This window comes from Triturus cristatus, chromosome 7 (genome assembly GCF_964204655.1).
Source record: "Triturus cristatus chromosome 7, aTriCri1.1, whole genome shotgun sequence".
Lineage (NCBI taxonomy): Eukaryota > Metazoa > Chordata > Amphibia > Caudata > Salamandridae > Triturus > Triturus cristatus.
In genome coordinates, this window is record NC_140590.1 from 1,291,354,123 (window position 1) to 1,291,373,626 (window position 19,504).

Sequence of the window (19,504 nt, forward strand, 5' to 3'; positions counted from 1 at the left end):
GGGGGGCTTAAACCTGGCAGACTTCAAGACTTTTCAAACAGCCTTCGGGGCAACACAGGGTAGCTACTGGATCCTAACCTAGAGCCACTAGCACTTCTAACAACCAACAGACACAATACTCTAATGAACACTATACTTGCAAACACCAGAAATGCCCTACTGAAGGTTGATCAGAAGCTAGAACATAGAATAACAAACTCGAGATGGGAATCAATATGGGCAAATAATAAAATAAAATATAAAGGCAAAACACTCTATATGAAGACATGGGTGGAAGCAGGGATGTCCCTTCCCATCCAGCTCGAAGATGAAGGGAGACCTATCACTTTCAGCTCGCTTAAAAACAAACACACCCTACCAGACATTGAATTATACAACTTCCTAAAAATCAAAACGGCACTGACCAGAGCGAGACTGTCTAATGCCATGCCCTCAATCTTCCAGTAAATGTCCAGCCTCAACAAAACAGGCCACCAAGTGTCACACATCTATAGACTCCTGCGCCCAAACACTTCGAGACTCAACGTGAAAGCGCAAACTTACTGTGAGTCACAGCGAGGTAGCACTCTAAGCGAAAAGGAAAGTCAAATACTATGGTCCTCCCCCACACACAGTAGTAACCCCGGTACTAGCTCAGACAAAATTCTGGATCTTACACAAGCTACATTGGTCTCCAGCTCACCTGGTGAAATTAGGCATAAACACAAATGACCTATGCTGGAACTGTAATAGCAGAGGAGGGGATCTGGCACACCTCATCTTTCACTGTTCTAAAGTTAAAACCTACTGGGGAAAAATGTTTGCCTTTCTAACAGACATGTTAGGGTGTTTCCTTAAACCAGAGTTTGCAACCCTGGTAACTACCCCTATCACGACAGAACCACTATCACAAAGAGATAGCGACCTACTCGACCTTTTATTAACTGCCGGGGTTAAAATTATTCTAAATAAGTGGAAGGACACATCCAAGGGAAGAGGAAGATACCGTAGATTGTAGAATTCACAAACTTTGTGCATGTTATATGTTTCTGTATGACTAATTGTTTAGTTTTGTGTGTTTCTGTTTTGTTTTTTATATGACAAAAATCTCAATAAAAATCTTATTGAAATAAAAAAAAAAAAAGAGGTAGCCGTGGTTAAGTGCGCTGCTCACCAATCAGGAAATGACTATGTGACAGCCAGTAACAGATATGCTGACCAGGTTGCCCAATATTGTGCAAGGCATAAGATTGCTTTAAACAGGAAAATCGAAACTTGTGGAATCAGCTGCCAACTTATGCTACTTGCAGGAGTGGAAACCTGGGAGGAGGTGAAAGGTCTGCAGGATGCAGTAGACATGAGAGAAAGGGAAGAGTGGGTGAAAATAGGATGTCAAAGAAGGGCAGAAGATGGTGTGTTGGTTTGTTATGATGGCAGACCAGTCATGCCAGACGCCAATGGCTAGAATGTACCATGGAGAAACACATATGGGCAGGGATGCAATGATTCGACTCTTCAGACAAGATTGGTTCAGGAATGTAGCAGTGAGCCTTTGCCAGAGATGTTTAATATGTCAACAAATGAACCCTGGTAGGAAAACTGTGGTCAGCATGGGAAAGATTGGAAAGGCAGAAGGTCCTTTTGTGAGACTCCAGTTAGATTTCATTCAAGTGCCTGCTTGTCGAGGGTTGAAATATGTACTTGTCATAGTATGTTTATTTTCAAAGTGGGTGGAAGCATACCCGACCCGAAGAAATGACAGCTTGACAGTGGCCAAACTCTTATTAAGAGAACTCATTCCTAGATTTAGTTTTCCAGTAACGATTGAATCAGATAGAGGGTCTTATTTTAATAATGAAATAATTTGACTAATCTGTGAAGCGTTCAAAGTCGAACAGAAATTGCACTGCGCTTACCGTCCAGAGGCTTCTGGAGTGGTAGAACAATTGAATGGCACAATCAAGTCAAGACTCGGAAAGGTGTGTGCATCCACCCCACTGGAATGGCCTGATGCTATGCCTCTTGTTCTGATGGGACTCAGAAGTATTCTAGACAGAAATACTGAATTGAGTCCCCATGAAATACTCATGGAAGAGCAATGAGACAAGCATGTGTACCAGGACACAAGCTGTTGAATTTAACTGATAACTTGGTTTTGGAGTATTGCAAAGAGTTGGCTGACAGAGTGCATTCTATATAGGTTAGGGAACCTGAACAGGAACAGATTAGGAGAGAACAATATACTCAGACAGAAGAAACCCTAAGCACTGTTCCGGAGTCTGAGGAGGGACAGTCAGGAATTAGAGAAACCGTTCAGGCAGAAGAAGGTAAAGAGGTAAAAAGACCTGAACAGGACCAGATAGGCATAGTAACGCAAGTTCAGGATACAGAAGAAAAAACAGACATCACTAATCCTGAACAGGGTCAGATTAAGGTAGATGAACCCATCCAGGCAGAACAGGCCAAAATAATAAGCCCTGGACAAGGTCAGATAGTGAGGAAATCTGAAGACGAAGCTGATCAAGTTGTGCCAAAATCTAAAGAAAATAAGAGGAGTCTTGAAGAACCTGGCAGTGCAGTGAAGTTTAAGAAGAGTCGAAAGGGTGATAATTGGCCAAGAATTATCAAGAGACTGAGATATCAACTTAAGACAATCAATGAAGGACCTGATCAAGTAAATGAAGTAACTAGTCAATCTGGACCTTACAAAGTAATACCAACGAGAAGGAGTCAAAGATTGAAGACATTGAATAACAAGTTCAAGGGTCCTGAATGGACATATGTTATCCTAGAATACTTTGAAAATATTGACTTAAATGAAGAAAGCGATGTAGAACTGAATATTGAGCCAATCAAAGAAGAAGTGATACCGACCTGAAAGAGAAAAAGGCACCTAAGGTGTTATCTCATACAAGGTTCTGAAGTTAGGAAGATATAATCTTCTTGCCCAAGATATCTGATAATAATGTTGCGGGAAAACCAAAACAAAGCTGTATAAAGAAATGTTGTAGGATCTGTGTATGTAGTTTAATATTAGTCCTCATACTATAGGTGATATTAACAATAGCTATTCCCTATTTGATGGTTACTGACAAACAAAATAGTACTAACACACATACAGAAGTTGCAAACATTAAAGGAGATAGAGCAGACTTAGAAACACCAGATGAGCTAGATTTACACCGCACTGTAGATAAGAACGAAACTGATTTAAATGTATTTGCAAATCTCTTAGCATATTATGTAGAAACTATGGAAGTTAGTGATTGTTACGTTTGTATGAAATTACCACGCTCAGTAGCTGAAGGAGTAACATATCATCATTTACCCTTGACTTATGGAATTTCTTGTAGTGTACTAGCTAGTTTATTCTATAGAACTGGAAAATTGCAGTATTATTATTCAAATGCAGATGTAATATTTTCAGAAGTTCCCATGCGAAAGAGCATGAACCCTGCCCTTAGTACTAGGGACTCACAATTCATGGGTGAATATTTCCTAACAATGAAGACAATAGATATAGCTGATGCACATAAACACAATTTAACCTGTAAATTACATGAAGAAGAAAATACATTTTTGAATTTAGTAGAAAACAGGAGACAGGATTTCCAAAGAAGAGCCTCTGAACCGAAACCTCAGATACCTAAATGGGCTGAAGGGGAAGATCTTTTAGTAACTGGCAAGACTCATACTGCTATGTCTCTGGACTTTGAAAAGAAAGGGAAAATCTGTCTCCACAGACTTAAAGCAGAATATAACAATGTATTTATTGGTTCCAGTGAATGTGAACATAATTTCTTAGTAATTGGGGGTTGGGGACTAAAAGGAGGAACTGATCCAGTATTTCCTGGAATTTATTATATTTGTGGAAACAAAGCCTATTTTAGGTTACCTGATCACTTGTATGGGAGTTGCTATTTTGGAATAGTTTTCCCTAAAGTCTATCATGTTAAAAGAATCACTGGAAGCAATAACGACAGTAGTGGACTAACAAAATATAAGAGAGCTAGTTTTTTGGAAATAGTTGGTGATACATTTGGTGCATTGATACCTTCAGTGGGGGTTCTGCTAAATTCTCGGAAAATTTGTCAATTGTCAACAGTAGTTGATCGGTTATCTACTGACACTGCTGGAGGATTTCTACTGATCAATACAGAATTGGTTGCTGTCAGATCTAGGGTTTTGCAAAATCGATTGCCCTTGATATCTTATTCCCAAAAGAGGGTGGAGTCTGTAAAATTCTGAAAGCGCAACATTGTTGCACATATATACCTGACAAAAGTGTAGAAATTGGAAGATATATTACAAATATTACACATTTGGAAGAAGAACTGAAACCACTCAAGGTTGACAGTGTATGGAAGAAAATAACAAATAGTTTTTCCACCATAAGTAGTTGGTTTTCTAATATAGGTAAAGGTATCTTAGGTCAAATATTAATGCCAATCATGGGCATAACTTTGTTAGTTCTGATAATAATGTGTTTTCGCAAATGCAGTGGGAAAAGAAAGAAGTACGAAGTGAATGAGAAAGGTAGAAAAAGAAAATTAGAAGGAATACGACTTGAAGAATTGAAGGGAAATATCTACAAAAGAATGAAAGGATCTCAATTTAAGAAAGATAAGGGAAAGAATAAAAGATTTGAAGACATCGAAATGGTAGAATGCTAAAGTTGGATTTTGGTTTAATAGAATTTAGAGATGGCATAAAATGCCATCAGAGATGGGATTGATGGAGCAAGGTTTCGCATCAAAAGAAACTTGCTCTTATGCAATCCTCTCGAATAACCTGTAATACTATAATCGACCTGTCCGTGAATACTAATTTTGCACCACATTTTACATAATTATATCTAGGGGAAGCTTTCTATGTGCTGTCTTAACAAGTAACCTGAGTGTCCTAAAATGGCCGCTAAAACGCGTGAATTCTTCTGCGCATGCATCTACTACATCTACGTAGTATGACATTTTCTGTCGCTTGGGGGGAAACTTTGCAGCTGCACAATAGCTTCTAAAATGGCCGCTTGAAGGTAAAGCACTAATGTGCATGCCGAGCTGAAACTAACCCATGCAAGTTCTACTAAGCTATTAATGCAAAAGATTTATTAAGTAAATGGGGTTAGAGTAGAAGTAAGTGGTATAAAGTGAATTCATTTAAGTTTGTATTCTAACGTGTTCTTCTTTGACTTTATTAATAGTTCCCATTTGGGCCTTGGAGGGTGACCGCGGCTCTGTTTCCATGTGACTTCTACACATGCGCATGCATATGTTATAGTTAACAAATGCTTGTTTTTATTGTTTTATAGGGATGATTGTTGTGATTTACATGTACTTTTATGGGTGTTTTTTTTAATATATCCGAATAAAGATCATTTGACTTGACTTGACATGCGCAAGATGTCTGCTTGCTCTGAACAAGTGAACCAAAATTGACCGGCTGCCAAACTCAAGCCCAGCAAGGACATGGAAACCCAACTTTTGACCCTACAAGAGGAAGGAGAAGCAACATTGCAAATTAGACTTACCGATCCACATATGAAATATCTGTGGGAATAAAGCTTGTGGGTATTAAAATTAAGGGGCGGGGAATTAGACAATAGACTAAAGAAAAGTATTGCACTTGGTATGGTGTGATGTCCTCACCCCACTGCTTGGCCCAATCAAAATTGTGGGTGAACATGGAATTGAAACATTTGGGGGTGGATCATACATTTGAATGTGTATAACAGAGGTAAGTTCTAGATAGTTAGACACACTTAATGCTGAGATGCTGATGCTATGCTGAGATGGTGCCCGATTTTGCTGCAATCTGACTGAAGAAATCAACACTATGGAAAATTTGTGGAACAACCAAGGAGGCACATCTAGGAAGGGGTCCGGACGTGCTCGAGCCGGAGAGAGTAGCACCAGAGAGGGGTGTAATGCTGGCGTTGCACTACAAGAGGTCCTTTCCTTTTCCAGAACCTGTCCTGAATCTTTGACTCTTTGATGTCGGGGTCCTCACACCATTCTAGGTAAATATATCTGTAGGGTAAATGCTCCGTACTTGCTCTCTGTCCTTTCTCTCCTCAGGTGCTGTCATTGCAAGAATGTATTAATGCAAACTGTTTATAAGCTAACTGTACTATTTTTCTTGATGGAGATTTCTGGTATATTCATGTGTATTTTGATTTGACTCGCAAAATCATTAATTCAGATAAACTTTTAAAACTCCTTCTGAGTCTGTGGTTCTTTAACATAAGGGTAAATGTATTATTGTCTTTCTTCCCTATTCTAATCTACTACTAGATCTTATCGAACGTTCATTTACTCAGGAGACAGAAATGGTAAGAATACTGGTGTAAAGGTTTCCTAGGGTGGATATTTGCCAGCTCATTGCGTGTATGAATGTATATGGGCCCAAATGAGTGTTGTGTGTATGAATGTGTAGAGCTGGTAAACTCCGCTGCATCACTCCCTGCAGTGGTCCAATGTAAATATCGTGCTGGGATTTGCTCAGAACACAAAGAGAGACTGCAGCACTGAATTTATTAAGCGACTGAGCAGAAACTATAGTATTTCCTCCTTGATTGGCCCTGGGACTATTTGTACACCAGAATTTGCTCAGAACACATTGAGAGCCTGCAGCAGTGAATTTATTGAGCGACTAAGCAGAAACTATAGTATTCCCTCCTCGATTGGCCCTGGGACTATTTTTAGAACAGTACTGTATGATGGTACTTCTATCTGTACATCTAGCTCTGAGAGCATATTGTATTTAATGCTTAGAAATTTTATGGGGATAATAACTAAAATTTAGAAACAGCATAGACCCTCAAGCACAACAGTTTGTGTATTTTAGTCTTGGGTGAGAACGATGGACAAAAGAAAAGCTGTGAGTTTGCCAAAGGTAGTTGGGGGCCCCAGCAATCATTAATGAAATACTGATTGGAAGCAATGGGAGCTATAGAAAAACAAATATACACTGTGGAGGAGACACTAAATCAAGGTAAAAAAGGTTGGTGAGGGACATTTGAGCTCCCTAAATCTTGAGTGTATTACTTGCCAAGTTTTACAACCAGAAATTGCAAATGACTCAATTAAAACAAATGGTTGCATACAATATGTGTCAGACCACGTTCATGTGTCTGATCAGGAACGTGAGCCACAACCCCCGTCAAAGCACCCCAGGAACCCAGAGGTAACACTAGAAAACCCAGACGAAGAACCACCTGTATCCAGGCCTGATGCCCTAACAAAAAAGCGTAAAGAAACAACTAAACAGAATACACCAGATAATGGGAGAAGAGGACCACCCCCACCCACTACTTGAACAAATAACTACATTGTGGACTCTACTAACATGTGTCTTCCAATTGATGGGTTGCAAAAAATACTTACTGTCGCCCTATCAAATTTAACGGCCAGGGTGGCAGCCATTGAACACATGGAGAAGCATTTAGGAGCACCTCGCGACACTACTACAACTAATATTCTTAACATAGCAGTGGGCCCAGACAGCAACTTTCTCCCCCTGCAGGTTAAACAATCACAAAAGGGGGTTTATCATAACGAGTCACAAAAAAAGGAAAGGGTCACTAGTCATACACAATCTTAGTCACATAGCTAATGGCCTAATTTCCCCTAATAGAAACACAAATAATAAGAAAGAAAATATGGACAATAAGTTAAGGGCATCGGCTTGCCTTAGCACTGGGACTAATCCACCAAACCGACCATCATGCTCAAGTAATTCAGACATAGAAGGGATCAGGTTGGACTTGCCACCTGCGGCCACTCCTTATGCCATAGTCCTGGCCAATGTGCCTTGCCTACTAGCCCTGGTGACAGAATCATGGGACTCATTGAGAAATAATGCTCTTTTCTGGCTGGGCACAAAAACCGGGTTAACAGAGCTTTTATTTGGCGAATTCGAGATGGCAAGAAGGGTTGGGTGGGTTGGGAGAGGCGATAAAATGCTGCCAGGTGATTGCATAGTCCTGACATTTAAAACACCGCAGTTGACACAAGAGATCCTCACTAGAGTCAGCAATGAATACACCACGACTATGGATATTAATGTAATGCCCCTGGGATATTTTTTATCAACCATCTAATTGTAATCAGATGAATGCCCGCACGAGAGGCTTTTGTGGTACTTTACTACTTATTTATAGCATTCCCACGCAGAACCATTTTAACATACTGTCCTCTTTGGAGGACATTGATTGACTTGAAACATCAGACAACTGTGTAACTCCAAATAAGGTTGAGGTTCTGCATAATACTACCATTAAATTGACCCTCCATGATATCATGGAATCCTCTCCTGTTGGCACAAATTCAATCAATGCTATAACTATGTCTGCTTATAGTCAGAACTTACTGACACCTGTAGAACATCACCCTAGTATAGTGAGTGACAACATAAGTAAAGAGTTCAGTAACCACGATCATGGGAGGATACCACATGTGAAGTATTAGTTTGGAATGTGGCAGGACTGTATGCTAAACATTCTAACCCCTTATGGCTAGACTTTGTAGAGACTTTTGATTTTTTATGCCCGCAAGAAACCTGGGCAGAGGGTACTTTGCATATCAATAGTTATAAAACATTTCATACCCTGACGGTATTATCATCTCATGGGAGGAATAAGGGCGGTTTATGGACATATGTCTCCCACAGAGTGAATGTCAAAAAGATAGAACTTGTGATTTCAGACACTTTTTACCAGGTGTTGATGCTGCATGTTGATAACAAGCATTGTACTGTCCTCCTGAATTTTTAAAACAACATACCAAAACACCAGGTTGCGGTGACTTTGAGAAATGTACAGAAGGATATGTATACTATGCAGAACAAAATGAATAAGGATATGTGTGTGATTTGGTGCAGGGGACTTCAACTATGCCCTGTGTCCTCATGCTACAGGAGGTATATGTGGTCTAATGTCGGATGATGGAATTGATGCTGCCCACTTCTTTCACTCATAACTTGGGGACCATTTTAATACCATCAAGTTTTCTTCTGATTTGGGCTGTGCTAATGAATTATGTTCCCCTACGGTCCCATTTAGTTGCACTTTTAATGGTCGAGGGATGTGCTCTATTATCGATTATGTATTGTTTTCATATAGATATGCTAGCAGAATACATCATTTCGTAAGCCACCCTGTTGCATTTAGTGACCATTTTCCTATAAGCATTACCTTTGATCTTCCACGCAATGTGTTAAACACAAAAGGCCAATCTGAACCTCTTGTACTGGATATTGCCCTAAATAGTCACTTCTCAACAACTGTAAATCAGACTTTGCAGTCTGTCTCGATGAGACTGCTGCAAACTCTGATATTTTGAATTCCTTTTTCGTAATATCTGCTGAGATCAAGAGGAATTTATCTGTGGAAAATATAAAACCCCATATCAAAAAGTTGGGTTGGTTAAACACAAATTGTTCTAAAGCCCACACAGCCTTGAAAATGCATTTCATAAACCTGTTAGAGATCAGCCTGAAATTAAGGGGGGCCGGAATGGCATATAGACGTGCCCTCAAAGAACGAAAAGAGGCCCTAAGATCAGAATCATGGCGATATCAACAAGAAGCCTCTGAACTTAGAGATAACACATGCTTTTGGAAAGCTGTGAATGTGCCCTTTTTAGCACTTAAAGATCAAACAAGTATTGAGATAACTATTGGAGAGGACCAATGGGTGGATCACTTTTGTAACTTGTATAACGACAGTGCCTGTGTGTTATCACCTGTAACTTCTAGTCAAGCCCGGTGATAGAACAATTAAATTCTTCCCCTATCAAGATTGATATCACTGTGAATGAAGCCATCCACGCAATAAAGGTAAGTGCGGTAGGCAAAGCCCCAGGCCCAGATGGTGTGCCAGTAGATTTATATAAAAGTAATCCTTTACCCCGGGGTCCATTATTAATATCGGTCTAAAAGCCTGTGCAAACAAGGTTTTATATCATCCTGGTAAGAATCGATTCTGGTCCCTATTTTTAAAAAGGGAGACCGTAACGATCCCACATGCTATCGACCGATTTCACTTTTAAATTCATTTAATCAATTATCTTTATTTCGGTCACCAGGACCATGAAAGAATGCAGATACAACAATAAATTTACAGAATAAAATATGCAGCGAAAGTACAATGATAAAAATAAAACAGTTGAGCTAAAATCATCACACTAAATCATTCAATTGCGGACTTGAGACAATGCAAACGAATAAACCACATCGAAGACAAGAATTTTGCAACCGCAAATAAGATTGGGGCGGAGAGATCAGATTTTAATATTCGAAGAGCAGGGGCATACTGTCTAAAGCCCATGTTTCTGAGAGGGGGTCGGAGCAAATAATTCCTAGGTTTATGGTATGCAGGGCAGAAGAATATAACATGTAAGTCCGTTTCATGGGGGTATGCACAGCTAGGGCAGTGGGCTGTGTGATTTGATTGTGCCCACGAAACAGTGTGTGCCCTAAAGGGTAATGTGTTGAAACGCCATTGCATGTAAAGTTTCCTAGTCAGTGATGGGCCCATGTCATCGAATACATACTCTAGATTATAATAATCTTTAAATCCCAGAAAGTATGCTGTCTGGGAACCCTCTCGTGTGCTCATTATGGCAACACGCAAGTTATATTCATAATATGCATTCGAGATGAGTTTTCGAGAGACCCTGGGACAAGCGGACATCGGATCATGCCAGAGTTCTGGTCTACCCATTGCCTCACAAGTGCGCTTGATATAGCTGAGCCAAGGGATTTGAATATTTTTGCAGAGGCACATAATCTCCACCAGCTCAGCTCTATAATTCAAAAGATCCGGGGAAGACCATATTTTACACCAGAAAGTTAAGGGTTTAAGTCCCAAAACCTCTGAAATTGGTCTTAGACCCAGGTCCAATCTAAGAGGCAAAAGGGGGGTACTAGTGGGTAGGGCTGTCAGTTGTCTAAGGAAGTTGTTTTCCGTAGTCTGCAACTTCTGCCCTAACGTATGGCCCCATATTTCAGCCCCATAGGTCACTGTTGCTCTAGCCTGAATTTTATAAATTTGCAGGCATGGCGCAAATGGCCTATAGGTTAATCCTCTCGTCATCCTTGCAATACCCCCCGCCAACTGGGAAAGTTTCAAGTTTGCCTTGATTTTATGGGGTTCCAACGACATAAATTGATTAATTACTACCCCCAAATATTCGATCATGTACTTAGTTTTTGCAGCATTGATCTCCAAACCGCGATCAACACAGAAACATACAAACCCATCCAGGACCCGCTGCACGCCCATAGGGGATTTGGAAAGCAGCAGGGTAGCATCCGCAAACATAATGGCGGGAACCCTGCTGCCGTCGAGCTTAGGGGCATCGGTGTTACTTAGCTCATTAAGATAATTTATGACCCCATTAACAAAAAGGCAAAAAAGGGTGGGTGCAAGGACACAGCCTTGTCTAACCCCCCTATCAACAGGAAAAGCATCCGAGAGAGAACCCCCTCTGCCACATCTTACCCGGGCGAAATTTCCCTGGTGAAGTCTCTTCAAGATTGATAAGCTGTCCAAAGGGACCCCGAGGTCCGATAAAACAGCCACAGTTTGTCCCTTGGGACTAGGTCGAAGGCGGCACGTAAATCCACGAAAACCGTGAATAAACTGCCGCCCTCGAACAGCACCGTCTTTCAATATATGAGGTTCAAACGGAAGATTTGATCGGTAGTGGAAATCCCCCTTTGGAATCCTGCCTGGTATGGGCTCATAATCGCATTCTCCTCGATCCAATCCTGGAGGCGATTTAAGATGAGTCTGCCAAAGATCTTTTGTGGCACATCAATAAGGCTAATGGGTCTATAGTTGGCCGGGAGCAGAGGAGAGCCCTTTTTGAAAATTGGGACAATCTCTGCGCCCAGCCAAGTGCCCGGTATAGCCATGCCTTCCAGGATAGCATTAAATAGGATCGTGAAGTAAGGCGCCCAGACATCTGGTTCCTGTTTGAATAAGTCACCGGGCATACCGTCCAGGCCTGGAGCCTTTCCCGATGCCAAGCCAACTACGGCCACACGTACCTCCGCCACTGTAAATGACTCCCCCATCTCAACTAGACTGAGCGGTTGAGTAGTGGTTATCGGGCCATTCTCCGGTAATTTATACAGAGACTGGAAATGGTTTTGCCATACCTTAGGTGATATATTAGGTTGAATGGCTGATGCCGGCTCCTCCGAACCCGAATTAACACAGCACCAGAATTTACATGAGTCCCCTCTAGCCAAATAGGTGGTGAGTCTTTCCCATTTATCATGCTCCCATTCACTTTTGGCGTTGGTGGTCAGGGACTTATAAACTGCTCTTCTTTCCCTGATTACCTCCCTGGTCCTTCTCTCTTTAATTGAAAGCAAAAGATCAGCTTTTGCCTTTCGACAGACATTGTTGTACCAATGGGGACCAGCGATTTTCTTGTTTGATCTATTTGTATTCTTGGTTAGACATTCAAACAGAATTTTCGCTAGATCACCATGGATCTGCCCCATTTGAGTAAAAGGATCCTGGATAGTTCTATTCAACTTAAATAGCAGAAGCTTTTCAAAAATGGGAATTACCTGTGCATATAATTTGGATATCCTCCCAGGGTGTAGAGCCAAGTGCTCCCATTTAACTCCATGCCTGTTATTAGTAAGAACCAGACTATCGTCAGTGGGCACCCTTGGTTTGTCCCTGGTTTCAAGCCCAGGATGATCATAGACTAGCTCGAGGGCATTATGGTCACTGTCATCCCTAACTGTGACCCAGAAATCTCTGATATATAACCATGAGGTCAAGGGCACCAGGACATAATCTAGTCGCGATACACTACCCATCCGATTAAAAGTGCATCTAGGGGGAATATCAGATTTAAACCTTCCATTACAGGCCCTGAGACCAAATTTCAGCGACAGGGAAATAATTTGTAAAACTAAAGGAGAACACGTTTTCGGGGCCGGGGCCTGTGGAGGGGGAATAGACCACAAGAGATCCTCCTCCAAGGCCAGACCTTCCAGTATGCCTGGGAATGGCTCATAATGGCAATTTAAATCGCCTCCAACTAGGAATGGTATACCCTCTGGGATTTCATTGAGGAACAACGCAAGCTTCGCAATTGTGGGCGACTCCTGCGTGATATTAACTGGCCTTGAGTATATATTAATCACTAAAAGGCTTTGGGAATTGGGCCATTCCAACAATACCGCTAAAATGTCTTCAGTGTGAGACGGAAAAATAAGTGCCTTGCAACCCAAGTCGGAAGCCACCCATATTGCTAGGCCTCCGGAGGGGCGCCCCTTTCCCCCCCAGGTAGCATGGATAGAAAATGCTGCAAAACCCGCTTGAGTAGTGTCTTCCCTTGCCCAGGTCTCTTGGAACAAACAAATGTCCTTGTCCTCAATAAAAGAACTCCAGGCCGGATTATTCAATTTGGTAGCTAAACCCGCTACATTCCACAATAGGATCTTGAGAGAGGAGGAAGCACCCATCGCGGGAAGTGCAGTAGGGCTTAGAGCCAGGCCTGAATGCATCCCAGCTGATAAGTTGTAAGCAGAGTTATGTTCGTGAGGGCGCCTGTCCATGGCTAGGTTGGGTGTAGGACAGGTGATCTCTAAACGTCCTTCTCCAACCGATTGGCCATGTTCCAGGTGATCCTTCTCAGTAAGAGTTACTAATTGAGCGGGGGATGCATTAGGCTTATTTTGGATCAGAACACCACCACCCCCCGGGGTACACGGTCAGTCCACCATATCTAAATTCATTTAAAAAAGTGGGCGGTACAATTTTACTAATAGATTACAGGCGTGGGCTGAGGACCATGGCGTAGTCTCGGAACTGCAATATGGTTTCCGACAATGTCTTGGTACTATTGAACAAGGGCTAAACATCATCTGGGGTAAATATAGGCAAGCTAAACGTGGGAATCTTTTCCTGGCATTGGTGGATCTTAGTTCGCCATTTGATTGTGTCAGTCACTTTAAACTTTGGAACATATTAGAAGACATGGGTATGGAAACGCAACTAATAAACTTCTTGAGGCAGTTATATCAAGATGTACAGGCCAGGGTCCGCTATGGAGGTCTAGGAGAGTGTACTTCTAAGTTCCCAGTCAGGAAGGGGGTGAGGCAAGGGTGTGTGTTAGCCCCTTTTCTTTTTACTTTGTATATAAATGGCCTAGGCCCTGTTTGAACCAGCGAATGCCAGGATTTCCCATATATTGGTAATCGTCCAATTCAAGCATTGTTGTACGCGGACGATGTTGTTTTAATGTCCAGTAACCAAAAGGGGCTGCAAAGAGTCGTCTCCAGCTTCTCAATCTTTATGTCTAACTTAGGTCTCCATGTAAACACTACTAAAACATACATCATGAAATGTGTAAATAACAGTGAAAATGTTGAGATATCTTCATCAATAATAAGAAGGTAGAATCCATCAATTGCTTTTCATATTTGGGGATTCTCTTTGAAAAAAAGGGCTTCTGGTCACATGCTATCTTATCCAGAAAATGGCTATTTGCAAAAGCAATGGCAGCATTGGTGAATTTTGCTAGAAAATGAGACAAACGACCAATTGCGGAACTAATAAAGGTCTATAAAGCAAAATGTGTCTTAACGGCCATGTCTGGATCCGGCATTTGGGGCCACGCTGACCCACAACCTTTACAGCTAATCGAGAATGTTTTCCTGAGATATTTATTAGCAGTTGCAAACAACACTGCTACTTATATCTGTCATGCAGAACTTAGGTTGCTATACATATCAGACTTAATTAAGATTCAACCGATTATGCTATGGCATAAGATATGATCAACTACTTCTACTGGTTTTAATCGGGACGTACTACATGACTGTCTTAAGTTACAAAGGGTGTTTTATATTCCCTGGATCAAATATGTAAAAAAAACTGGTGGACCTTGAGCACCCCAAATATTTCGACAAATTCAAGGAAATCACCAAAGATTGATTGTTTAGAGCTTTTGGAGACCAATAGATTTTCCATCGAAATATTAAAACTCACAGTTAGAGAAAATCATTCGCTATTATTACAATCAGGTGTGCAACCTTATCTTGTAACCGTAAATGGGGGATATGGTAGGATGCTGTTGACCCGTTTTCGTTTAGGGAATTTATATGGACTACAATCCTTCCCAAACACGAATGATTGGTTGAGATCTCTATGTCGGTGCCCATGTGATGATATATCTACTCAATCTACAATGCATCTGTTGTTTTTTTGTAAATTGTATACTGTGTTTGGAAAAAGATGGATAGTACCAATTCTAAGAGAGCTAGGACTGAGACAATGCCGCCCAGCTTTACTCATTTTACAACTTTTAGAATATGATGTGTTTACTAGCCACCTAGCTGAATATCTGAAGGGTTTGATCAGAAAAACAATGTGGTTGATAGAACTTGTCTTTTTATGAACCCAATTTGATTGTTTAAGTTTGACTATGAGTTTCAAGTTTAAGTTTATTTGGTTTAATTCTCTGCTGAGAACAACAATTTAAAAAATATATATTTGTTATTAAATATTAATAAAATAATCATTTCTATACAATTTTTAAAAAATGTTAAAAAATTTGAACAGATTATGACACACAAATTCATCACACAAAGATTTAAGAAGCGGAATCAAACTCTGTACTGATGTACTATTGGATCTAGTTTGAATTCATTTTAGGGACCGCTTTCTGGCCTCAACCAATGTCAGAATAGGGCATACAAACAGAACATGCTTCAAGTCTTGCACTCCTTCATTGCAGAGATCACATATACTAGTGGCATTTTCGTTGTGGTTCCACTTAAAAGTAAAAGATTTTAAGGGGAGAATCCCAAGCCGTAATAATATAATGCAATGTTGCAAATGTTTATATTCTATTGACTCTGCATAAAGTTCATAATGATGCAATTTTGGAACAATGTTCAATGTCAAGATCGTAACTTATCCTCGGCGTTAAATGTTTTAAGAAGAGCCTCAAGTGCGCAGGAGTCCAAGATTTCAATAGTGCGTTTGTACAGTTCGATAATTTAAAAGCTGTAATTAAATTTTGACTAAAAGTATACTTAGATGGCTCGAGTTCAAATGTCTCCATTTTTAATAAAAAATCTTAAGGTGCCTTGTTCTGCATGTATGAGGTTATAAACCCATCTTATGATGTTGGTAATGACACTGGCATATGAGCTGACTAAAGAAAGCTCAAGGTGCAGAGCTTGCGCAGGAACTGCTTGGTTAACTTTAATCAATTAACAAAGTATTTTCCCTTCTTTAGTTTGTATTTGTTGCCTCTGTTTTATTGGAATGTATTCCAAAGCATACAATAAAATGGCTGGAATTTTGGTGCTAAAAACCTGTAAAAGAGGAAACAAGTAACTGTGCCTGGAGGAGGAATATAAACATTGGAGAGCCCCGGCATGTATGTCTGCGCAAGTTTGACTTTGACAATGTACTTGTAAGATATTGTGATTGTTTATTTATAATGTGCTTTTATGATTTAATCTTTTAAATCGAATAAAGCTTATTTTGATTGATTGATTGATTGATTGACTGCCCGGTCAATACTGTTGGACACTCTGCCAGGTGACAGAAAATGACTTGTCAGAGTCTCCAGTAGTAACCGAGTGGTATTTTTATGAAAAGCACATGTTCTGCCAGCTGCAAAAATAATGCGAATCTTGGGCGGTGTTGGGGGGGGGAATCAAAATGTTGCTTTTGTTTGTCGCTGAATTTGCTATCCCAGGCTACATAATCTTGATAAGAACACTGCTCTGATACCTTACACACACCCCAAACATTCTACATAGATCACACCGCCAATACAGCACTTTTCCAATCAAGCACTTCCCAGCAAGCAACCAGTCTTGCAATGCGCTTCGATGCTTTGTAAGGAATATGAAGTGCTACACAAATGCGTTTCAGTGGCGTGACACAGGCCACTGCAGCCTCTGCGGTGCAGGGGGGTTTCCACCAGTGGCGTAACAAAACTTGAGGTGGCCCCACTGCAATTTACATGGAGGGCCCCCTTCCGTACTCACTTAGGAGCTCTCGGATCAGGGTAATGTACTGAGCGAGCCCCCTGGAGCTTGGGCCCCCTGCAGTGCGGGAGGCCTTTGTTACGCCCTGGCTCCCACTCCTTCAAGGGGCCCCCATATCGCCAGAGCCAATTAGTATACATGAGATATGGGAGACTTGGGTCCCACATCACTTTCTGCAGGGGGGGAATAATTTTGCGTTACACCATTGATATAATTATATTTACTGTCCCAGAACAGTTACTGTCCCAGACCCAGAAGTATTGGAATAGTTCATCAGTTCCTTTCCAGGACAACTTGTAAAACATGTTGCTTTTTAGCAAATATATGTGGAACATTATTCTGTTAAATGAATTGTTGGACTCCATTTTTTTTAAACGAAAATGTTAAGGGAAAAACTAGCTCCATCGTCCTAGGGAGGATCAATCTTGTTCTGTATTCTCACTCGCTCATTGCAATGTTGGGTTGCCACAAACGTTTTTAGAGACTTTTGATCATCAGGTGTAGCCCTTAAAAGAACTTTCTCTACTTGAGATCTTACCAGAAGGGACTGGCTTGGGGGCCACGATCTCGATGAAGGGGTGTCGGTCATAGGTTGGCGCCCTCTTACACATCTTCTCATCTCCACCGTGGTGGATCATATCCACGATCTCCTGCATCCAAGTGGTCCCTGCTCCGCAGAATGGTAGAGAGCCGCAAGGAGAGTGACAAACGGAGGACAACAAAAAGAAGATTAGGAGAGCAGAGACAAAAAGGAGAACAGTAAATAATAGCATGCGAAAGGGTAATATCACATTTCTTTGTGTAATATCAAATATCATCCCACACGATTCTTGCTTCCTTTCCAGGTTCCAGTTGTTTATTTCCTTGTAACCTGTGCATGGTCAGCAGGTTGAGGCTCTGGGAAGTACTTGGCCAAATTCATCTGGCAACCTAGCCCTTAAAAGCACTGGTTGCGGAGGCATTTGATCAACAGAGTAGATCAGAGGTTAAATTTGATTTGTTACTGAAAAAGGTTTCATCACTTGGACCGTAGGTTCTAGTGGAGTGTGGTGCATTCTATTTAGATCAGGGGTCTCCAACATTTTGTAGAATGAGAGCTACCTACTTGCAATGAGTATCACTGTGAGATATTAATAGTGCTAGTGTTGCAGTAGTGACCACATCAGGCAAGGTTATTTAGTGGCCTACATATTACTAGGAGTGATCACCTCAGTGCATCAAACAGGGTTGCTAGGGGTAATTTAAAAAACAGGCTTTGTCAATTGGTAATGCCTCTAAATAGTTAATACATAACTGCCACAGCTGCAATGCCCCTGCCACACAAAGTAATAGTTATCATTAGAAAGTCTCTCACCATGATTTATCACTCAAAAATCAGCTTTAACTACTATGTAAATGTAGCCATTTTTACCCCAAGCATCAGCTTATGCACACAACGTTATCCTGAATACACAGTTTTGGCACACATACATTAACTCAACCAAGAAAATTATTATAATTCAGAAGGCTGGGATGCACATAGGAGAGGAAATTACAGGTACCTCGGAAGCTACTCTAGCTCTCTAGCTACTCGTTGGAGAAGCCTAATTTAGATCAAAGGCACCTTCTGGGTAAAAGAGGGTTGGGGAGGGGGGTTTGAAAGGGTGGTGGAACCTACCTAATGAACCAGATTGGCTACAGAAATGGATGTTGGAATATGAGAATAGCAGACCCCCATTACTATGTTTGCATTCTCTACTGCAAAACTTTTTTTTCTTTAAGCAGCCGTTGTTCCTAAACAAACCAATACTGCTTTGAAAAAGTTTCCATGTTGGTAAACTTCATGGGGTGCATCTCCTGAACCACTGCTTACTTCCCCTGAGGCCATCCAACACCATTTACAAAGGGGGACCTCTCCCTCAGCGAATCAGTTGCCCCTGCCTTTTTGGTGTTGGTAACTGATCAATGATTTGCAACCTCATTTCCAGTCTCAAACCACTGATACATGCTATACAGAACTTCCATTAGAAGTGGACGGAGTTACTCCGGATCACTTCCTAATAGCCATTCCCTATGGATTGTTAAACCCATTTAGCAAGTTGTCAAAGCTTTTCCGACTTGCAAAGTGGATTTGATAGTTACTTAAAAGCCATTGTGTGGTCACAAACTCTGTGATTTTGCAAATCGGTGGGTTTGTTAAATTGCTTTATACACATGTCTCCAAATTGCTCAGGTAGTAGCAGCCTGTATCTTTAAGAGACACCATAATCCGGTAAGAAGCATACTCTGTATACCCTCTTAATAACATATTTGTTATGTGTGATTGCCATCTGGGTCTCATTGCATGTGTGAAGGAAAAATTGGAACACAGCAATCGAGAGGCACACATTTTATACACTGCACCTGGATAAAGTGGTGGAAGTGGATTATATCCCTACATTCGGATCAGTTGACATAAAATGTGATTTTGATCCTTTCCGAGCAAATCTTGGTACACAAAAGCGCCATG

General features: G+C 41.0%; 1 protein-coding gene across 3 annotated transcripts in view; it reads right to left on the reverse strand.

Annotated features, from left to right (window-relative positions):
* LOC146811915 (sulfotransferase 1C4-like) overlaps positions 1–19,504 on the reverse strand; it is a 763,876-nt gene that overhangs the window by 277,170 nt on the left and 467,202 nt on the right. For all 3 annotated transcript variants that reach the window (XM_085618879.1, XM_085618878.1, XM_085618880.1), the window contains exon 3: positions 17,555–17,683. In XM_085618879.1, the coding sequence (XP_085475005.1) occupies positions 17,555–17,683 (129 nt within the window). The remainder of the gene's footprint in view (positions 1–17,554; positions 17,684–19,504) is intronic.